Raw genomic sequence first — 21,726 nt, forward strand, 5'->3', positions numbered from 1 at the left:
CGGAAAGCGATAGGGAGTTGTCGTTAACCTACGAACTAATAATCTTAGCGCGTATCTAAGGTTTAGGAGTCGCGTCTTTGTCTGTATCCGGAATACGGGACTAAGACCTTAGGCGACGTAGAGGTTTAGCCTCCTCCGGATCCTCGCACTACTCGGTAATAGCGATAACTCTATACCTAAGATCCTTCTCGAACAGCTTGTTTAGATACTGCCTTAGTTTCGAGAAGGCTAATAGTATATATACTATATAAACTAGGTAGTATCTATCTTCCTTTAACTCGGGAAGAGTACAATCCTCCTAGGCTATAGGCGGCGGCTCGTTCGGAGATTCCTAGTCCTTTAATGCTATAAGCTCCCTTATTAAGGCGTAGATGTTGTTAGCTAAGAGGCGGAATAGGATACTGTCTCGATATTAACCGTAAGTACAGCTATAGTAGCTACCGTAAGAGTAATCGGAACCTTCTATATACTTGTACCGTAAGGGGAAGTTAGGAGGGTTAGGTGCCCGGCTCTTGCTAACTAGAACTAACGCTCCTACCCTTAGCAAGTAAGGTGTTAATAGAGGGAGCGTAAAGCGCGCTACGGCGCTAGGCTAGGTCTATCGTCGATCTCCGAGTCGATTCGCCTATAGATCTCGTATGTTCTATACTAAATTACAGCCTCTTTCTTTATAGCGTAGCTGCGGCGTTCTATAGTGCGGAAAGTAGTGTTAGAGTAGTTCGTTAGGATTCTCCTTTAGCGCGGAGGACTTTTCGCCTTAGAGAGAGGAATAGTAAACTATAGTTCGGATAGTCCGTTTAGAGACGGTTAGTGCGTGTTTTTACGCTAGTGCTCGAAGCGAAGCTACTATTTTGTTATATATCGTGTGTTATGAAGTAGATAATCATTCTAAGTCTATCTAGGCTTAGAGAAGTATATACTATAGGAGGCTAGGGCCTCCTACCTAGCCTATGCCTATGCCTGCCTTCGTAACACCGCCTAACGTATATCTTAAGTAATAATCGTCCTCTCGTCGGGTAGGACGTATCCGTAGGGCGTAATTATGCTTCCTATCGGTACTCGCTCTATAATAAAGTTATAGTACGTATAGTCTATAGGTATCCGGGGGTAATTCTAGAATTTTGCCTATAAGCTTATCTAGAAATAATCAAATTAGATAGGATTAACCCTCCGTTATCCGTTAACCTTCGGAAACATTTCCTCGTATTTACGTACTAGATCTAAGGCGATTATTCGTACTGCTATAGGTATATCTATTATAAACATAAGGATCGTATCGTCGTTAATCCCGAATTCGTCTTTACTTTCTTTATCCGTAGTCTCTTCCTCGGTATCTAGACTTTCCTCTAAATCTTCTTACTATTCCTCCTCTTACTAAAGGGACTTTAGTACTTCTAGGATAGCTCCTAACTCCTCCCCGGGAGGGAATAAAGCTTCCGGATCTCGGTTCTCTTTATCGTCGGCATCTAAGCAAGATTTATTAATCGTTTCTTCTTCTACCTAGGATTTCGTATCTTCTCGTACGAGTCGCCTAATCTAAGGGAAAAATCCTATATCTATCTTAGCAGAATAATAAATTTAGTATTAGTCGTCGTAATAGAATCTCTAGTAAAGGGTTCTATATATAGGTTCTTATCGTCGTGCTATTATATAGATTTGTCGTAGCTCTTTCTTTACGACCTCTACGTAGGTCCTCAGCGTACTATTAGTAGAGTATAGCTCTACTACTATTTAGTAGCCTTCTCTACCCGAGTCCTTTCGTTATATTATATTAAACTGTTCGCGTCGTACTATATTCTTGCCGCGATAGTTCCGTACTATATAGCCTTCCTTGCTATATATATAGTAAGTTAATCTTCCTACTTTCTTAGGCGAACTCTTGCTTTTTCTTCCTTTAAATACTCGACCCTTCTAGGTAGCGTCTAGCTCTATTAGTTGCGCGCTATAGTAATTGTTTCCCTTTAGTTTGTCGTAGGTACTATAGTTTCGTCTATTGTCGTATCTAGGAGTATAACTAGCTTTTCTAGAAGTCTTAGAATCGTAGCGTCGTTCTAAAGCTCGTTTATAGAGCCTATCGTCGAGATCGATCGTAACTTTAACTAACGTTCCTATATTATCTATTTTTCTACTATTACGTATAAGCTCGTCCTTAACGCTGTCCTTAAGACCTCGCCGATATATTATTATAAGAGCTTCGTCGTCCTAATCCGTAAGTTAGGCGTATTCCTAAAATTTAGCGGCGTAATCGGTATATAACCCCTTCTAAGTTAAGTGTTAGATAACCCTAACTGTAGTAGCAACCTCGTTAGAAGATCTAAAGACCTTCTTTATCGTACGCTTAAGATATTCGTAGCTTGCGAAGATTCTATCCGAATTATCGGTCCCGTTGCTATCTAGATAGGTCCTAAGAAATAGTTTAACCTAATACTAAGCCCTACCTCGTATAAACGTTATTGCGAAGACTAGCTTTAAGTTGTCTTAAACCTAGTTAAATATAAAATATATATCTATCTAGTTAATCTAGGTATCGAACTTGTCTCGGTCGCCGTAATAAAAGTCTAGCTTTCCGATCTTAAGAGAATCGTTTCTAGTATAGGTTCCTAGTATATTGCTAATACTAGAGGTAGTACGTCGAGTACTGCCTATCTCGCTAGGGGCGGGAGTTCCCCTTCCGACTTGTAATAAGGCACTTATCCTAAGGGCGTTTAAAGTGTTACGGTTACTCGCGATAGATCGTTAGGTAACTTCTTATTACGTGTAAGCCGAGGCTTCTTTAGAGAGGCTAATATAAGCGGGAGGCAGAGACAGAATAATTAGTACAAAGGTAATTCTAATTAGTAAGTAGGTAACATAAGTTGAACGCCTCGAACTATAAGAGTATCTCGGCGTTCCTAAATACAAAGGAGATATCTTGTCTATAGTCGTAAGCGACGTAAGCGACGCTATCGCTCTCGACCGCTCCTATCGCTCCTAGTAAGATAGAGCGACAGCTTAGCCCGCTAGTCTTAGCGTCGCTCTAAGATTATATAAGGACTCTAACTAATCAGATCCGTAATAGTAGCCTTCCTTAGCTTCCTCGTATTAACTAAGGGTATTAAGGCTAATCCTAATTGGATTAAGACTATTACTAAATAGCCTGTTCCTACGTTAATTAAGGAGCTATAGTCGTTCCTTAGCTTCGCTAACTTCTATCGTCGGTTTATTAAGGGCTATTTAAGGCATATAATGCTACTAACTAAGCTTACTAAAACTAAGGCTAACCTAACTAGAGAGTTTAAATAGACTAACAAAGCATAAGCCGCTTTTAACAGTTTAAGGCAACGCTTTACTAAAGTCCCCTTATTATACTATTTCGTACTAAGCAAACTAATCCGCATTAAGACTAACGCTTTATAGTTTGCTATCTCGGCTATTATATCTTAGCAGTCGGACAAAGACTATTATTAGTACCCGATTACCTTCTTCTTAAGGAAAATAATTAACGCTAAGCGCCGCTACGAGACCTACGAGTAAGAGCTCTTAGCTATTATCGAAGCCTTTAAGCATTAGAGGCACTACCTCGATAGGGCTTAATATATAATATAGGTCTATATAGACTATAACAACCTCCGTAGCATTACTAAGGTTACTAGGGTTATAGGACGACAGGCTAGATAGGCCGTCTACCTCGCTAGGTTTGATTTTGGTATACTATATTAGCTAGGCGTAAGCAACCCTACTAATAGCCTATCGAGGCGACCTAATTACGATAGCGAAACCTAATCTATTAATTTATTGTTTCTAATCCTATAGTATAAGATTGCTATAGACCTCGTAGTAAGGCAAGTATAGGATAAGCGGACTTCCGGACCCCGCGGCGGCAACAAATACTATAGCGGAGTTGTCGTTCTTCTAGTATATATTAAAAGAAAGGACGTAGATCGCTCGAGCTATAACGACTCGATTAAAGATATTGCTATCTATAGCGATAGCACTATAGAAGAGGTTGCAGTAGTTCCGGCTACTAGTACTATTAGATGCATATAATACGTACCTCGTTCGATAGTAAGGATGCTATTAAATAACCTTACGGGTAGGGATAGTTAATCGTTTATAGATAAGCTGTTGCGTACTTAGCAGAGGGACGCCTTTGCTGTCGAGCGTATTAATAGGCTTATAAGTAGACGGGCGACTCGATCTAGCAAGAGTAATAATAGTTAGTCGATCGACGATAAGGGCTACTTAAAGTTTAAGGGCAGATACTATATCCCCGCTAAGCAATCGATTAAACAAGAGCTTTTAAAGAGGCACTATAATAGTAAGCTCGCTAGTTACTATAATATAGAGAGGTCGTACGAGCTTCTATCGCGTATATACTACTAGCTAAATAGTAAGCGGTATATAAAGGAATATATACAGACCTATACAGTTTGCTAGCGAGTTAAAGCACTAAAGCACTTACTATTTAGCGAGTTGTCTTTACTTCCTATTCTAAAGAAGCCTTTCGCAGAGCTTATAATAGATTTTATTATAGGTCTTCCTCCTACTAAACGGAGAGGAAGTAGAGACGTCTTTAACGCTATACTAGTCGTTATAGACCGATTTACTAAGGGTGCTCGCTATATCCCTACTCGGAAGGATTAGACAGCTATTAACCTAGCTAAGTTACTATAGAATAATATCTTCTATAGCTATTAGGGAACCCCTAAGGAGATAGTCTCCGACCGAGGGTCGATATTTACGTCTTACTATTAGAGTAAGATATGCCTATAGCTAAGACTTAAGCATCGCCTGTCTATAGCGTTCTATCTATAAACAGATAGCTAGACTAAGAGGCAAAATGCTACGCTATAGCAGTACCTGCGCAGCTATATTAATAAGAACCCTAATAACTAGGTTAACCTCCTATAACTAGCCGAATTCGTATACAATAATAGTATCTACTTATCTACTAAGGTATTACCTTATTTCGCTATAATAGGCTAGAACGCTGCTATACTATAAGACCCCTTATCGCTCGAGGCCGAGCGTAAGGAAAGGGAAGCGTATCAAGTACTAACCCCTAAGACACTAGCAGCTATTAAGAGGGTCTAAAAGATACGAGAAATTCACGCTAAGATAGCTAACAAACTAGCAAAGGCCTAGGCCTATTAGAAGGTCTACTATAATAAACACTATACGCTAATAACCTTTAAGCAAGGCGATATAGTTATACTAAGTACTAAGAGCCTCCGCATCCGCAAATATATATTACCTAATAGCAAAACAAGGCCTAAGCTCGTACTAAGATATATTAGCCTATTCCGTATTCGAGAGGCTAAGGGCATATAGGCCTACTAGTTGTAGCTTCTACCTTATTATACTATCTATAATACCTTCTATATCTCCCTCTTTAAACTATACTACTACCGCGGAGGCCCTAAAGAAGCCCCTACTAAACATAAAGAGATACTAGCCGACGGCGAAGAGCTATAGTCTATAGAACGTATCCTAAAGTACCGAACTAGGCAAAGCAAAAAGGAATACCTATTAAGGTAGCAAGGCTATTTACCTAAATAGGACTTATAGGAAGCTAAAGCCGCTTTTAAGGATATAGCTAAGTTGTTAGACGAGTATTAGACTAGTATAAAGAACAAGAAGAAGGCTAAGGGCCTATAATGTCGCCTAGGAATAATACTACCTCCGGGGTACTATTAGCTAACTAATTAGAGGCCGGCAAACTAGGACAATAAGACTATACTACTATAGTAAACGCGTACCGAGTGTTAACAAACGCGCTATAACGCGTTAACTAATCGCACGCTCTTTTAAGGGCTCTACCTTTTACTAATACGCCCTATAAGGCCCTTCTCCTAGTATTTAGGTCTCCCTCTTATTCTGTTATCCTAATAAGGCCTCGAGGCCTAAGCGGTCGGCGAAGGCGGCGCGCGCGTAAATAATAATAGTAATAATAGCGTTACGCTACGAGCTAGTAGTATGCTAGCGGCCGGCGCGGCTATATTAGTAACAGTGTTACGGAGTGTGTTATTAGTCGAAGAAAGAAGTTAGAAGTAAGGTAAAGTTAGCGCTAAGACGGCTAGCGCCGCTATTATTAACATTACCTACTATTGTCGCTATACCTACGAGAACAACCTTACCTATACTATAGCCTAAGGCTAAGACACTAGGTTAAAAAGGGCGAGCCGTTCGAAGGACTTAGAGACTAAAAGATTAAGCGACTAATAGACTAACTAAGGGCAAAAATATAGAGCTAAGCTAGCTAGGGTCGATTTTGCGGATAATAGGTTACTCCTCGATCTTTCCGACCCTTTAAGCGAGGCGAACCTTAACTATTACACTTATAATAGCCTTTACTTATAGAAACTAGACGAACTGCGTTTTTAAAAAGATAAGATAAGATTAACAATTAAAGGCTGCTAAACCTAACTAATTAGAGCTAGTAAAACTACGATAGTAAATAATAGCCCTCGTAATAATAAGAATAACCCTCGGAGCGGACATTGCTAGGTCTTTTAAGAGTAGACGCAAAGAACTCGGTACGATATTACTTAGAACGGAGGCAGTGCTATAATACCTCGTACGCCTACCTATTATAGTAGGGAAGGCGCGCTTGTATTATAATTAGTCGATAGTCCTTAATTCTTATAGATATATATTACTTTATAGTTTATTATATATAGGGATAGCGTAGTTAGAGTTAGATATTGCGTTAGAAGGTAAGGTTTAATATAGTTATATAATTAGGTAGTTAAGTGTTTAATTTAGCGCGGACTAAGCAGCTTATTAGATTTGCTAAGTTAGTAGCAATAGAGGCCGAGATTGGAATATAGAAGGCTACGAGGGCGCGGCCTTTAGAAGGGAAGCGTATATTAGGGCTAAAGAGGCTATATATAATTAGTATATAATTAGGCCGAGTAAAGCTAGGGTCTTAGTACCTTAGGCAGGACTTAGCGCTTAGCGTTAGGCTAACTAGCCTGCCTTCCTCTCTCTCCTCCTAGATCCTTATCGAATACTATACTAATTCACTACTACCCTATCTACCTACTAATATAACCCTTCTTATATAACTAGAGAAGCTCGGTAGCCGATATAGTAGATATACTAGCCGTACGGGGCCCTATATCTAGTTAATAGTAAATACTCTACCCTATTTCTAGAAAGGTACGGTTTAGTTACTTAGTAACTTTAATTCCTACTATCTACTATCTCGACTAGTAGAGGGCATTCTATACGTTACTATAGACCTATTTCCTAATAACTTTCTAATAAGATCTAGGCTCTAGCTCGGCCGCTAACTAGTAGAAATTAAAAAGAAATACTACGTACTAAAACTAAAAGAATACGATATATTAGTAGTAAAGCCTAGTATAGGAATTATAGCGGCGATAACTTACGGTAGCGCGCGATAAAGTAATAGCTTAGAGCTAGGAATTTCGTACTCTTCGCTAGACCTTATAAGTAAACTTACTAGCTCTAAGAATATCCTTATTATATTTAACTAGAGAGGAGGAGGGAGGAAGTATCTCGCTAGAATATAATATAAGGGAACCGATCGAAACATTCTCTACTACTACTTTGTATACTACCGCCTACGCCCGATTACTTCTACCGTACGGCGATCTACGATCGCGTAAACGCTTCCGTATAGGACCAGAATTAGTACGGAAAGGAGCGCGAACTACCTCGGAACAAAGTCGTAACTATAGCTATAAATAAGATCGCGGTCAAGGCTAGGCGAGGATACCGCTTTTTCTAGTAAGGCAGTAGGCAGTGGTATTCCGTGATAGTGCTCGTGCCCCGATCGAGTGCGCTGATGATTGCAGCACCAACTTCATCCATCAGACATGTGGTTAGAAGAGATTTGCCAACATTCCTTGAGCCAACAAGAGGAATAGGCTTGATAGGACGGTAATGATCGGCAGGATTGATGTACTTTGCAATTTCGCCCGCTGTGCCATCGAGAGCGTCGCCAGTATAGTCAAGCATTTTGGTATCCGTGTATCTCCTACCAAACCCAAGGCACATCGCGCCGACCTTTGACTCAATCTGTCCGAAAGTCGGATGATAGGCTGCGAGCTGTGGCCTGCCTCCAGCGGGTATCTTGCCAGGTTTGACGAACATATTTGCTAAGCAATCTGAATCCGTGTTCAGCTGAAGATCGGACAGTCGATCTGCAGCAGCAGTTGTGGTATCATCTCTTTTTCTTCGTTTACTGCCGCTGCTACCGACGTCGGGCGGGTGTCGTGGCGGGATTGTTAGTGTTGGTGATCGCGATCGCTTGACTGCGATCCCTCTCGTGTTTGGAGAGGAGCGCTGCATGTTGACGACGCGAGGAAATGTCGCGAGCAAATGGATGACTATGAGAAGGGTCCAAACGGCCAAGCACAGAAGTGTCAAGCAGACTGGATATTTGGAGGCTGATATCTCACATCGAAGGCCCATCGAAAGCCTGGAGAGTCGTCAACCTAGTAGATATGTGCAGAGCTGTTCAAGAACTGTCTTATCATCAAAAAGAATGCCTAGGGTATGTCTTGCGGAAAGCTGCGTTAGTGCTGTATCAAACTGCTTCGCATGAACGCGGACAGCGTAGAAATGGTTCTTGCGGGTAACTGTGTCGGAGAATCAGTGTTCTATGACTCAAAACACGCATGCCGCAACCTGCTGCTTGCCGTAGGCCAAGCCAAAAAGGTTTAAAGGAGACGACCCAAGGTGCAATATGCGGCACAGTCAGGCGCTTCCTCGACACATACGCGCCGCCTTCTGCAGGTCTTCCATCAAGCGAGCCTCCCAGCTTTCTTCGACGTGACGCTCGCTTCTTCGACAGGTTGTAGCCCGCATGGGAGGACTTCGTTGCCGTTCACGGCTCTAATGCGAACTCCTCTTGCCCGTTGCTTTTGCGAACATGCATCATATCCTGTCAACTCGTGGAACCTATTGCAGTATTCCTGTTCAGCAGATTGAACCATGTATCATTCTCTACAGACTTCAGCCCACTATGTCATCCTTTCCTAGCTCTTGATACCGCAACCTAGCGGACGCGTGGTATCTGGACGCGTTCATGCTCACCAACGAACGAGCCTGCCCGACGTCGTCCAGCTCAGCTTGTGAATTCGGACAGCGAGCTCGTCAATTCCGGTGATGCGTAGGCGTCGATGGGCCGGAGTTCGGGCATTATTCTGGTGGAAGAACGCGTTCATGAGCAAGATGAACACTTGAAGTCAAATCGATCACGACGCTGACTCATCAGCGAAACACCTTTGTGGTATTAGAATATTCAAAAGTCCATATACTATGCGACCTACTGCCTGAGAATCTGAATCTTCCTACAGGTCTCTCGAGGGGGTATGCGATGAATCATCGAAGAGTAGGTTCTTTAGGTGTATGTATGTTCTGCTACGACAGTGCTACAGACTACCTAGGATCCCAATACAGTATTTGCTAGGTCTACTCCATAGCTGATAAGCTTCAAATTAAACTTGCCAGCCAAGAGCTTGTTCCTAGTAGTTGTAGCAGTTTGGGACAACTACCGTACACCCTCTTCTAACAAAGTTCCGGCAGTATTATTAGTATACCCTAAGGAAGAGCCTCCAATCCCTACGAACGCTGTTTTATCTAATAGGAGAAGCAGATTATGCTTGAATCTTCTACTCGGGCGGCGGACGCTAGCATTCGGTTCTTAAAAGGGGTTGTATACCCTCTTCTAAACTTTCGGTTCTATACTGCGATTAAGCGAGATAGCGGACGGCGGTAATCCCTAAAAACGGGATCTAACTAGTCAAAGCTAGCGTACTGCCTAAAGGAATTATCCGTACCTTTAAAAAGATCACGTCTAACGCTTTTAAGCTAGCTGCCGTTTACGGGGACTACCCCCGTCCGCTATCTCGCTTAATCCGAGCGAAGCGAAGTAAACAGGCATAAGCCGAAGCATTCGAGGAGCTTGCGACGAGGATGCGGAGGTATTGTCTGTTTACGAGCTAAGCGGAATAACAGTTAGAAGTGGTTGCGTTACGTACAAAGTGTTCGCCGGGGGTTTAGTCTGAAGATGCGCTCATACAAATCTAGCTCGGCCTCTGATTGGAAGAAATCAAAATGTCCCCCCTACGTGACTTCTGCCTTGCTACCTCGCAACCCGCTACATCGACGACGATATTGCGACAAACAACACTGCAGCGACGACGACGACATTGCGACATTCTTATACTATGCGTCTAAAACGATGCAGCGACAACTTCTGACTGTTATTCCGCTCAGGTCTCGCTTCGCTCGGCAACCCTCAGGCAGTACCTGCCTGTACGGTACTTTATCGCAGTGTATCATCTATACCCTGTGAAAGGGTCTCGCGAGTACGGTTTCATCTAAAACCAGAAGCAGATTGTGCCTGAATTGAGTTCAAGCTTTTTATTCAGTCCCCAGGTTGGACAGTCATGTGAGTCGAGCATAGTTTTATTGTAAATTTTCTATCTTTCATCCCCTATCTTAGCACTCTTCACTCACTGCTCCATCCTTCATTCTCTATCCCTCATTCGCTATCTTAGCTTTCTTCACTCGCTGCTCTCACAATGAAGTCCATTATTTTTGCTGCAATTACCGCTCTCTCATGTCTTGCCTCCGCCATGGAGGGTATGAATGGCTTTCGAATGAGTGCGATGGACCCTCATGTATCACCAAGATACAAGTTCAGAATTCGTGGAGAAGTATGAAGACTGCACTCCTATTTGTTCTTCGAATTACAGCTAACGCCTTTCCAAAAGAACCAATATTTTAAGGCACCCTCTCCGTCTGGCGGTCCAGGCGCACCCAAAGCTCCGTCCAAATCTCCTTCTGGCGCTCCAGGCTCACCAGGATCACCCAAAAGTAGTCCTAGTGGTGGTTGCGAAGGTAGCACCTGTGGTGCTGGCTATAAGCTGACTTGCAAGGGGGGAAAACCTAGTTGCTCCGTAAGTAATGTTCACAATTGATAGCCGCCTTTATACTAGGCTAACTTGCTATATAGCTGAATAACCTAGTTGCGGCGTGCAAGGCCCAAGGTGGCGCATACATGAACACGTATACCGACAAAAATGGCAACGAATGCTGTAACCACTGCGACGGCAGCCCAAGTTGCGGGAAAGAATTAAAGCAGGCACAGGAGACAAAGCATCCTTGCGGTAAAAAATGAGTGATGTATATATGGTTTGGCCGAGTGTGTGGTTTGGTCGAGTAGATGTATGGTGTTTGGCCGATTTGCCCGAGTGTATTTTAACAATAAAATCCCGACATGAATCGTTCCATCTACTCGAACGGATACTATCTCCCCTATCCGCCTAGTGTTCGAGGAGCAGACCTCGTACACCAAGTTTTCCAAGCACTGTCAGTGTCCTACGGGAAACGTTCAACTCAGTTGCAATCGACATTACTGGATCTTCGGCTACTCACCTATAGTGGGCTATACCAAAGTTTCGTTCCAAAGATCGAAAATACTACTTGATACAAGGTTGACCTGCCGTTAGAGTGTACTGCCGGACTCTTCCGCATCTGACCCGTCGAAACTGTTCTCTGCCACAGACTCTGAATACTATCACGGACCTTCGTCAGGGAGATGGAAATTCGGCATCTGTGAGTTCGCGGGCGAGGATGTCGAACGACAGAGAGTGTTCTCGCATCTGCAACACGACCGTTTGCACCCAAGGGAATCTGGACGATGTCGTTCGGAGATGGGCATCTGCGGTTGGAACAATGGCTCTCCTCGTCTCTAGCTGCCCTCGTTATTGCGCTTGTATCGAAGAGTTTCGTGGCATGTTTGTATGACCGCGTGGTAGTTCTATGGATTCACGGCCCGTGATTGGCAAGGATCCCAGACCGAATCAAGTTGTTATTCGTAATCACAGGCGGTGTGCGCAATACTGCATTCGCATCGTTGGCGGTTGGCCTCGACTAGAATACGCAGCCCGTTTTCGGTAGCTGAATCCCGCTGTGTTGGGGTAGTTCTAGTCGTGAGTGGGGCGGGGCCACGGGAGCCTCTGGCCAGCGCTCGCGTGAGAAATCTTGCCATCCCATCTTTGACCGCCACAACAACATCTCCTGATATCCGATGCCATCCACGCAATCTCGGTCAAAACCCTCCAAATCCAGGAACGGCTGCCATCGATGCAAGACCAAACACATCAAATGCGATGAGACCAAGCCGCGATGCAAGATCTGCAGTGCTCAGGGCGCCGAGTGTCCAGGCTATGCCAAACAGCTGAGATGGTCCAACAAGCACGAGGTGTATGCCGATCGACCCAAGAAGCGAGCGAAGACCGGTCCCGAGACGACTGGAGCCTCACATCAGCATGATCACAATGGCACCTCGCCGTCTGAAAGTCCGGGCTTGCCCAGCAGCAGCGGGCCACTGCAAAGCACCAGACTGCCAGCGAGCGCAGAAGCCGCAGAAGTGAGTTGGTCGACGACTGAGCCATATGGCTTCGAGGATCTTGGCCATTCATTCATGGCGCCCGACTTGATTTCACCGTCCTGGTCAGATGTGCAGGTCGGCAACGCATTCCTGGCTGGTGACTTTTGGGGAGATAATTCAGCAGACTCCGCAATCGACCTGTCTTCCATCTTATCAACAGTGCAGACTGACAGCGGCAAGGGAGAAAACGGCAAGCCCAAAGCTATCGCTCCTGCTGATGCAAACACTTCTTCAAGTTCGGCAGGACTGCTTCAAACTTTCTATCGCATGGCTGTACCAGGCAAAGTCCCTGGCTTTTCCGACCAAGACTTGGTAAGCTATTACTTTGATCACGTTTGCGCAATTTTCGCTTGCTTTGACTCCGAAATGAACCCCCTCCGGACATGGGTAATGGATCAATTTGAAAAGGACAAAACCACAAATCTTACTATTCAAGCCATGGCAGGGTCACACTTAGCAAATTTCTATCCACATATGGCGGCCATGGGAATTGCTAAGCGATCTCAGGCATGGAAATCTCTTCAACATGATCTGCCATCTCTTCGGGCAGGCAAGACGACGGCAGACTCGGTGCTGCTAAATCTACTTCTGCTGGGACTTTCGTGTTCGTGGAATAATTCCTCTGGGCTTGGGTTGCAATATCTCTGCATTGCCAGAAGTCTGGTCCAGATCAAGCTGCAGAAGGAATGTGGTCCCAACGACGAGTTCATCCTAGACGCGTTGATCTACTGGGAAATGCTAGCCAGCTTCGTCGATCCTGTTCCAATGCTGCCTTTTTCTGGTATCAAATCACCGGAGTTACATATACCGCCAAAGCCACCGCCACGAACGCCGCACTCTTGGACCGGTCTGGCAAGTGAGTCGATCTATATTCTTGCAGAGGTTGGAAGAGTTCTACGACGTCGTGACAAGAAGGGCTTCGTAACCAAGATTGACGAAGAATGGACTGCAATACTAGAGAATGCACTCTATGCGATCGAGATTCCTCAACCTGACGATCTGGTTGACTATAATGACCCAAAGACAGCAAAGTCGGATCTAATTGCGATGGCCGAGGCATACCGACATATTGCGCTGCTGGAGATTTACCGAAGCAATCCAACACTGCTGTTGACCAGAGTGCGAGATGGCACAGTTCTAGAGGATCTGAACCATCCCTCGCTCTCTGCGAATACAGCTTATCAGGATGAGCTGGATTCAATGCTTGCGAACATCGCCGTCCATGTGATTGATACGATCAAAGGCATACACATTGATTCTGGTGCTTGCAAGCTTCTACCTCTCATCGCCGTTGTGGCTGGCAGTCAACTTAAAATGCCCGACAACGAACATTCAAATACTGAGATCCATGATGCAGTCCTGGAGGCTCGTTACGTCGTAGAGCAGCGGCTCACTGTCATGTCAAGAAGATATCCGCAGCGGCCGATGTCTGCGATGCTGGACATCGTGAAAGAGGTGTGGCAGAGAGCGGACCCGCGGGAGGGCGAATCATATCGAGCAGATACGAATGCACATTGGCTTGATATTATGCACGAGAAGAGCTGGCAAGTGATAATGGGCTAAATTGAAAGCGTGAGCTCTGCGAAGACGAAGCATTTCGGTCACACAGTGTACTTGTAACCAGATGATGCTACCTGGTTTCAAGTATCGTGATGACCTCCTACCCTCAACATCAATGTACACGTATGTACGAGTGCGCATGCAACGACAACTTCTCGCACGAGGCAAGAGGCATAAAGGGGATGACTTGGATGCCAGAAAGCCTCTTCTTTTCCTACACAAGTGCACCTAGATTTTGGTACCACCATTCGGGAGCTTCACTCTGAACGCCACATATGGCTTCTTCCTCCTGTCTTGCAATGGCAATCCTTGACCGGGATATATCGCATTCAAGTAGTTCAACTGATTGACAGTGAAGTACAGATACCCGTCGCTCGCAATACTCATAGTATCAACCCAATTGATTCTCGGATCCCTCACAAACTCTGTCGCATACGTTGTAGCAGGGTTGTACATCGAAATGGCATCCTGCTCGACATTTCCCGCATAGACAACACCATTCGAATCCGTCTCCATACCATCGCTGATTCCTTTCTCGCCAAGGTTCTTGACTTGTGCTTGTGCACGATCGAAAGCGCCGGAACTTGTGTCGCGCAATGCGGCTGTGGGCACAGAGTAGAGGAATCTACCGGCGATGACAGAAAAGTATAAAGTATCCATGTCGGGTGAGATTGCGATGCCATCGGAGCCAAAGGTGATGTAGCCTGGATGGAGAGCTTGAGTGGCGCTCGCAACTTGATACATTGGCTCGCCGTAGACGAAAGGCACTGTGCCGTAGATAGCTTTGGTCTCTTTGAATGGCGAGCGAGTACCTTTGCCGCTAGGCAGATCGACGTAGATGATCGCGTTGTCGCCTTCCAGGGAGGAGTCGGTGATGTAGGCTGCATTCTTCGCGTTGTCGATGCGAACATCGTTCAGGTACGACGTTGGCTTGACAAGATCTGTGTTGAAAATGATGGTCTTGATGATCTTGTTCGTAGTAATGTCGATGTTAACGAGTTTAGGTCCTCCGGGCACAGTAGCGGGAAGCATTGGCGATTGCGCATTTGACAAGTCTTGTACTCGCCCTGTGTCGAGAATCCATAGGGTATCCTTGGAATCGATGATGACCGACTGGACGCCGAGCAGGTGATTTGGATCGCCTTTAGTGACTGCCGGAACACTCAAGCGATTGATCGCGCCGCCCGGGCTCTGATTGTACGTAACATTCGGGTACGGCGTCTCGCCATCGATGCTAGTCAACTCTTGCACCTGGACAATATCGCCATTGAGACCATTGTAGGTGTTGAGAATATCCAGACCCGCAGGGTAGCACGCGAACTTTCTGCCGGTCGAAGACACCGCAATGCCAGTCGGCCATTGCCCACCAAAGTAATGCACAATCTCCAAAGATGGCCCGCGAGTCAATGGATCTGTTCGAATATCTGACGGTGAATAGCCTGATGCCAACCCCAGCACCGCCAATGAAGCAAATGCCTGAGTCTTCATCATGGACCTGCCTGTGCTTGCAGCGAATGAAGCAGTTTCACGGCCATCAGGAGATTGGAAAAGTCGATCACCTATATAAGTTATGTTCGTTGCCAGGCCTCGGCAGTGCTACCCAAGCTTTTTTAGAGGAGCATTATTTGAGCCTTGTGAGCGCGATAGGTAAAGCTCCTTCCCGAAATGGCGGACGGTCTGCGAACGGTTCCAATACACCCCGCAGAGATCTATACCTGCTGTAGGCATACCACTGCGCGGCCTTGCGTGCGTATAACGATTGCTGAGGGGAGGCATCTGCGTCTGCTGCTTCCTTCTCGGAACGACGACAATATATCGTTTGGATAGTAGATAGACTGTGGTAGGTACATAGATCGAGAAGCATACATAGTCGTACCACTCTTTGCACCAAATGATTACGCCCTCGGCCGGCGCAGCGCAGCAGTCGTAGCCGGACGCAGATGCCATGCCATGCCTCAGGCACCGGAGCGGAAAGCCGTGTCAGCGGAAAGCCTGTTCGTTGTTTCTCAAGGCGGTGGTGATGGCGCGCAAGTTTTCCCTTTCCCGCAAGCTGATGGTGATGGTGATGGTATACTGTCATATTCATGGAGACAAGTCGCTCTCCTGTCGATATTGGCCCAACCTTCCTTTGCATCAACTCGACCAGGTGTCCGTGGCGATACTCTGGTATTGTCGAAGAGAAGGTGGATTTGACTCGAGCCGTACAGTAGTTGATAATGGACTGGTTTCTTCCCCTACTTCTGTAACAAGTGCAGCAGTCAGTGCTGACGCGAACTCCAATGTGCACATGCAGAAGCGCCGTTATCCCTAGTTCTACAATATCAAGGCGCTTCCAGCTCTTCTCTCAGCCTTTTCCTTTCCCTGCTCTGCGCCGCACATGTGCGTGAGTGCCGGCGGCTATTCCCGAGGTCATTCGCATGTTGGAGTGTGCATTGATTGACGAAATTCTGAAGTTGGAGGGAGTTGGATCTGTATTCTAGAGTATAGAATATGGACTGCAAGATTGAGTTTGGACTGCCATCGGCATCGGCATCATCTCGGCCTTGGCGATGGCCTGCTTCACTTCTCACTCATCAATCTACTCTGCTCTCCTCCATCGTACTCCGACCGCACCCGCACTGCTACCACACCAGCTTCGCCTCGCTGCTAAACACTGGTCGCCAAGCTAGAACTCCGAGGCCTGCACTGGTCGAGACCGCCGAAAGCCACGCATACGCAAGCACCTCTCATCAAAACACCGTGTGCGAAGTTCGAATGTCACTCAAGTCGACTGGGGAGGATGAGGCCACGGCCTGATGGTCATGAATGACCTGTCTTGAAGACTAAGAAGAGAAGACCTCCCTTGTACATTACATGAGCCTTTCATAGCAGTATGCTCCCGATCTCCTGAAGCAGGCTTTGAAAGCATCAGCATTTGGCGCGGAATCCACGATGCTCAATCCAGCAACGCAACATCCAGTGACAATGAGCATGAAACAGCAGCATGTGTGCCTTGCGTGCCACGTTTGCCAAAAACGTGGGAGCCCACTTGGTGCTGCAGCCACACTGCTAGCGAGTGAGCTTTGGGTACAGGTGCAGCCACCAATGTCTTTCTCAGCTGAGCACCTTCATATGTACAAGCAGCCTCCAAGCCATGCTGCACGATTATCGGCGACTTGATCGACTGCGGCTCTTGTTGCAGTCGAAATGCGGACAAGCTCACACCAGCCTGCCAGCCCTACGAGACAAGCCTCAGAATACCAGTTCTAGCCCATCACGCTAGACTTCGAACGTTGGATACTTGTCGTGAACAGTGACCCACGCAAGATGGCTCCTTACACTCCGACGGCACACCATGACTCCTCAATCTTGTGGCGTGCATGTCGCGGCAGTGCTCAAGGTATGTTCGATAAGTACGTAGGCTCCCAGCGCCCTTTAAGTAATGCGAGACGGAGGAATTGCCGCCTCGTCCAAGAAGAGCTTGTTCACATGTTCGCTCGCACTTCAATTCTCACATGTTCCTGCACTCAGCTCTCCACAGAATGATAGCGCGCACGGACGAGAAACATGCATCAGTCATGACTTCAGGGACGACTTCGACCACTGACGAGAAACATCTGTCCAACTTCACTATGTCGAGTGCGGTGTCAGTAAGCTCGCTCGAGGCTGCGCGCCCAAACGCAAAGTCAGATATATCGCCAGGATGGAAACCATCAAAGCAGATCAAGCTCATCGTCCTCGGCCAGATATGTGTCCTGTTTGCGATAAGCTTGGACATGACGATACTCACAGCTACCTTACCAGTATGCTCAGCCCGAGTCCATTCTTCCGGTCAGTACTAATCGCATCGCAGACTGTCGCGCAAGCACTCCATGCAGATTCCGTCGAAACTTTCTGGATCGCAGCCTCATATCTCCTCGCCAACGCTGTTGTTCAACCCCTCATGGCCGCCTTAGCCGACATCTTCGGTCGCCGCTCAGTGATCTTCTCAGCACTCGCGCTCTTCACCATCGGCTCCATCATCTGCTGCGCAGCCAACAATGTTGCTGCGATGCTGGCCGGTAGAACAATTCAGGGAATTGGCGGCGGGGGGATCCTCAGCGTCAATCTGATCATCATCTCTGATCTGATCCCCCTCAGAGCTCGTCCCAAATTCATCAGCATCCAGCAGCTGGTCGTTTCTATTGGCTTCAACATCGCACCCATCATCGGCGGCGTCTTGGTCAAGGCCACAACTTGGCGCTGGCTGTTCTACATCAATTTGCCATTCTGCGGCATCGGACTCATCGTGATTCCTTTCGTGCTCAAGTATCAAAAGCCCGTGTCCACTCTTGGCGAGAAGTTGAGCTCGGTAGACTGGATCGGCTCGACTTCTTTCGTCGCCGGCATGACGGCAACTCTTGTCGGTCTCACCTGGGGCGGCTCGCAATATTCCTGGACATCGGCCGCTACGCTCATCCCATTGATCGGCGGAATCGTCGTCGTGTGTGGCACTGGTCTTCACGAGAAATACCTCGCAACAACGACGTTTCTTCGAACATCGCTTTTCTCGACTTGGTCGGCAATCGCCATATACTTCTGTACAGTACTGCAGGGTCTCACGCTCTTCAGCGAACTCTACTTCCTGTGCCTGTACTTGCTCTCGGTCAAACTCTACACACCTCTGGAAGCCGGAACCTATCTGCTAGCCTTCTCAGCAGTCTGTGTTCCAACGAGCGGCATTGTTGGTCCTTTCATCACACGTGTCGGTTCCTATCGCTGGGCCACATGGATTGGATGGACCATGACAACGTTGAGTCTCGGTCTCCTCACTCTCTTGAACGTCCACACTCATACTGCTGTCTGGGTCGTCCTCTTCATCATTGCAGGCTTAGGCCAAGGGATCTTGTTCATCGCTCATTCAGTTGCATCGCAAGCAGCATGTCAACAGAAAGATGCTACTCATGCGAGCGCAATGTACAGCTTCATGCGCAGTCTTGGTCTCTGCTTAGGAGTCGCTCTTGGAGGCACTATCTGGACCAATTTCTTCGCAAAGCGACTTGCGGATCTCGGTATTCCCGCGGAAATCGCGAAGAGCGGCGAGGTTGCAGTCTACATTCTCAAGACTATGACAGACCTCACCCTTAAGGAGAGCATCATCGGGGCAATCGCCTGGTCATTCCGAATGCTGTTCGCAACGCTTTGTGGCATCAGTGGACTAGGACTAATCATTGCATTTTGCTTCATCAAAGGTCATTCTCTTGATCAGGACTTGGTGACTGAGCATGTTCTTCGAAGCGATAAGACCGACGTAATGGTTCCAGAACCTGCGTTGGAGAGGAAGTGCTCGATAACAAGCCCAGTTTGCTGATCTGATTCGTCACTCTCAATCGCAGCGCCTTCCTGAAAAATCCACCCGCCCCTTCATCCATCCCATAAATCAATCGGGGCTACGATTTTAGGGCCGGCGAATGTGGCAACGAGTTTTTTTTTTCGGGACGATCGGTGTTCAGTCAGTCGGAGAGGTCGAATGTTTGGAATTATAGGGAGAGGTATTGGGCGTTGACACGAGAGCAGGCGCAGGAACTTTGGGACGTGCATTTGGATAAGGTGAGGAGTCTTCCGCAAGGCTGTATAGTCGAGCCTAGGCCAGCTGTTGTCGAACGAGGCTCCCTTGCACGTTGCAATTCTGCGTTCTATCTCTCTGCTAGAACGCTAGATATATACCCTCTATTAAGGTTTCGGCAGTATTATTATACCCTATAGAAGAGCCTCTAGCCTACGACTGCTGTTTTATCTAATAGAAGAAGCAATTATACCTATATTAAGTTAAAATCTACTACTTACTAGGCTACGGATACTATAGTATTAGTACTCGGTTCTTAAAAAAGAGGATATAGGTAGGTCGTATAGCAATCCTCCCTTTCTTTAGGGAATCTAAGGCTATTAGCGGAGAATACCGGTAAACTTTAATATTATCTAATATTAGCTAGTAACCGGCCCTACACCTATAGGCTAGTTTTAAGCCTATATAAGAGGCCTCCTTCTATATTATAGATAGGGCATTAACCTCGTATAGCACATTGTTTATATTACACTTCTATAATGCCTATATTGTAGGGCTCTAGTTATTAGCCTAAGCGACAGTCTCGTTATCCTATCTTGCTAAATATAGCTGCCTATATTGCTATAGGTTATATTACCCTCGGTAGCCTATACTATTACTATAAGTAGTAGTAGTAGTATTAGTTTCCGTCCTTTATTAGAGCCGAAGGTAGGGCTATCTCTTTATATCTAACAGGTTCGGGTATGTTAAAGGTAGTCTCTAGGTACGAATAGCTATAACCGAAGCGAGGGTACGATAAGAGCCTATAATACGGACGATACCGAAGTATCTTAAGGGGCCGTTACGATAAGTAGAGAAACCTCTTAACGAGGGCATCGCTTTAACCCCGAAAAGCTACAAACCCTTAGGACTATTACAGCTTAGGGCCTAGTCTATAACTATAGCTAGCTTCTAAGGACTCGGCTCCGGGTCGAAGACCTATTTAGCACCGCTTGCTCAAGATAAGCTACCGCCCGCCTAAGGAGGAGATAGACTAATTACCTATCGGCCTTGCTTGGTTTGCTAAGACTATCTATACGATAGCAATTTCTAGATTATAGGTCGGATGCCTAGATAGTTCCCCTATCGACCGGGTAGATTGCTTCGGGATTCGCTGCCTCGTTCGGACAGTGCTTAGCCTTCTACTAGAAAAAGAAGGTCCCCGCCCTCCCCGCCTAGCTAAAGAAGATAACAATAGTTAGTAAAGTAGCTAGTTTCTAGGATCTAGGTATAAATAGAGATTGCAGTTCCTTCCTCCGAGCGGCTTTTATCTAAATTTACTAAATTAAAGCTCCTAGGGGTGTCTAGGCGACCCCTAGGAGGCTAAATTCTAATACTACCCCGGGGGTAACATTAGAAGAAAACAGCCTAGCATACCATTTTCTCGTATAGCAATATCGAAACAAACCAAACCTATAACATATACTAAAAACACTTTCCTATAGCATTACATTTCAAATTATTTCGTTTTAACTACTTTATAACAATCGAATAAGCTCTAGCGAAAGCGAGCATTACGAATTAGCGGAATCTTCGGAATCTAATAACCTACCGGACCCTATTAACGAAGAAATTAGGCGACGACTAGTTGTTATAAGCGCTATCGAACTAGGGGCTATCGAGCCTTCTACGCCCGAGGCCCTCTATAATGTCGTTATAAAGATAATTTAAGGGCAAACTAACCTTCTCCGTTAGAACAGGCGTCGCCCGCTAGAGCCGGGAAGTAGTAGGAACCCTTTATTCGAAGGGTAGAACGCTACGGCGCACGTAGAACGCTTTAAGGACAACTTAGCCGAGTACGGACTCGAAGAGGAGTCGGACTAGTACAAGGTCCGGTCCCTTACGAGGACTACTATTACTAAGCTTTACCGAACCCTTAGGACCCTAGTTAGCTACCTAGAAAAGGACGATAAGTCTAATACCGACTAGGAGGTCTTTAAGCAGGCCTTTATAAGGGAGTATCGGGATCGCGATAGCCGTCGCATTAAAGGCAGTCGTACGTAGCTTAAGAACCTCTATATAGAGAGGCGCACCGAAGATAACGACCTAAAGGAGTACGTCCGCGAGTTTGTTAAGTTAGCGGACGGCATCGACTAGTAGGACCTCGAGAATTCTTAGAGAACGAGGCTACTCCTTAAAGGGTTGCCGTAGTCTACGGCTAAGCGTGTCTTCCGTCGCTACAAGCTTAGCG

General features: G+C 46.1%; 7 protein-coding genes across 7 annotated transcripts; 4 read left to right on the forward strand and 3 right to left on the reverse strand.

Moving 5' to 3' along the window:
• Window positions 1-7,731: 7,731 nt before the first annotated feature.
• Window positions 7,732-8,298, reverse strand: MYCFIDRAFT_171640 (uncharacterized protein; the record flags this gene model as incomplete). Its single annotated transcript, XM_007925069.1, has 1 exon — window positions 7,732-8,298. One exon carries the CDS (start codon window positions 8,296-8,298, stop codon window positions 7,732-7,734), a length of 567 nt encoding a protein of 188 aa, XP_007923260.1.
• Window positions 8,299-8,328: 30 nt separating this feature from the next.
• MYCFIDRAFT_171641 (uncharacterized protein) lies at window positions 8,329-9,438 on the forward strand (the record flags this gene model as incomplete). The annotated part of the gene is made up of 10 exons (XM_007925070.1): window positions 8,329-8,369; window positions 8,396-8,455; window positions 8,503-8,528; window positions 8,570-8,667; window positions 8,707-8,781; window positions 8,811-8,976; window positions 9,012-9,083; window positions 9,126-9,158; window positions 9,198-9,366; window positions 9,399-9,438. 10 exons carry the CDS (start codon window positions 8,329-8,331, stop codon window positions 9,436-9,438), a joined length of 780 nt encoding a protein of 259 aa, XP_007923261.1.
• Window positions 9,439-10,538: 1,100 nt separating this feature from the next.
• MYCFIDRAFT_186249 (uncharacterized protein) lies at window positions 10,539-11,137 on the forward strand (the record flags this gene model as incomplete). The annotated part of the gene is made up of 3 exons (XM_007925071.1): window positions 10,539-10,673; window positions 10,731-10,916; window positions 10,973-11,137. 3 exons carry the CDS (start codon window positions 10,539-10,541, stop codon window positions 11,135-11,137), a joined length of 486 nt encoding a protein of 161 aa, XP_007923262.1.
• Window positions 11,138-11,236: 99 nt separating this feature from the next.
• MYCFIDRAFT_82510 (uncharacterized protein) lies at window positions 11,237-13,975 on the forward strand (the record flags this gene model as incomplete). Its single annotated transcript, XM_007924658.1, has 3 exons — window positions 11,237-11,328; window positions 12,091-12,724; window positions 12,920-13,975. 3 exons carry the CDS (start codon window positions 11,237-11,239, stop codon window positions 13,973-13,975), a joined length of 1,782 nt encoding a protein of 593 aa, XP_007922849.1.
• MYCFIDRAFT_213984 (uncharacterized protein) lies at window positions 13,539-15,460 on the reverse strand (the record flags this gene model as incomplete). The annotated part of the gene is made up of 1 exon (XM_007925072.1): window positions 13,539-15,460. One exon carries the CDS (start codon window positions 15,458-15,460, stop codon window positions 14,201-14,203), a length of 1,260 nt encoding a protein of 419 aa, XP_007923263.1. The 3' UTR covers window positions 13,539-14,200.
• An 833-nt stretch (window positions 15,461-16,293) lies between these two features.
• MYCFIDRAFT_171645 (uncharacterized protein) lies at window positions 16,294-17,333 on the reverse strand (the record flags this gene model as incomplete). The annotated part of the gene is made up of 9 exons (XM_007925073.1): window positions 16,294-16,514; window positions 16,543-16,573; window positions 16,603-16,697; window positions 16,734-16,786; window positions 16,826-16,906; window positions 16,936-17,141; window positions 17,175-17,189; window positions 17,230-17,285; window positions 17,312-17,333. The coding sequence occupies 9 exons, from the start codon at window positions 17,331-17,333 to the stop codon at window positions 16,294-16,296; spliced, it is 780 nt and encodes a 259-aa protein (XP_007923264.1).
• A 250-nt stretch (window positions 17,334-17,583) lies between these two features.
• MYCFIDRAFT_186251 (uncharacterized protein) lies at window positions 17,584-19,731 on the forward strand (the record flags this gene model as incomplete). The annotated part of the gene is made up of 3 exons (XM_007925074.1): window positions 17,584-17,754; window positions 17,805-19,182; window positions 19,697-19,731. 3 exons carry the CDS (start codon window positions 17,584-17,586, stop codon window positions 19,729-19,731), a joined length of 1,584 nt encoding a protein of 527 aa, XP_007923265.1.
• Window positions 19,732-21,726: the final 1,995 nt, after the last annotated feature.

Source organism: Pseudocercospora fijiensis (assembly GCF_000340215.1).
Source record: "Pseudocercospora fijiensis CIRAD86 unplaced genomic scaffold MYCFIscaffold_2, whole genome shotgun sequence".
Classification (NCBI taxonomy): Eukaryota; Fungi; Ascomycota; class Dothideomycetes; order Mycosphaerellales; family Mycosphaerellaceae; genus Pseudocercospora; species Pseudocercospora fijiensis.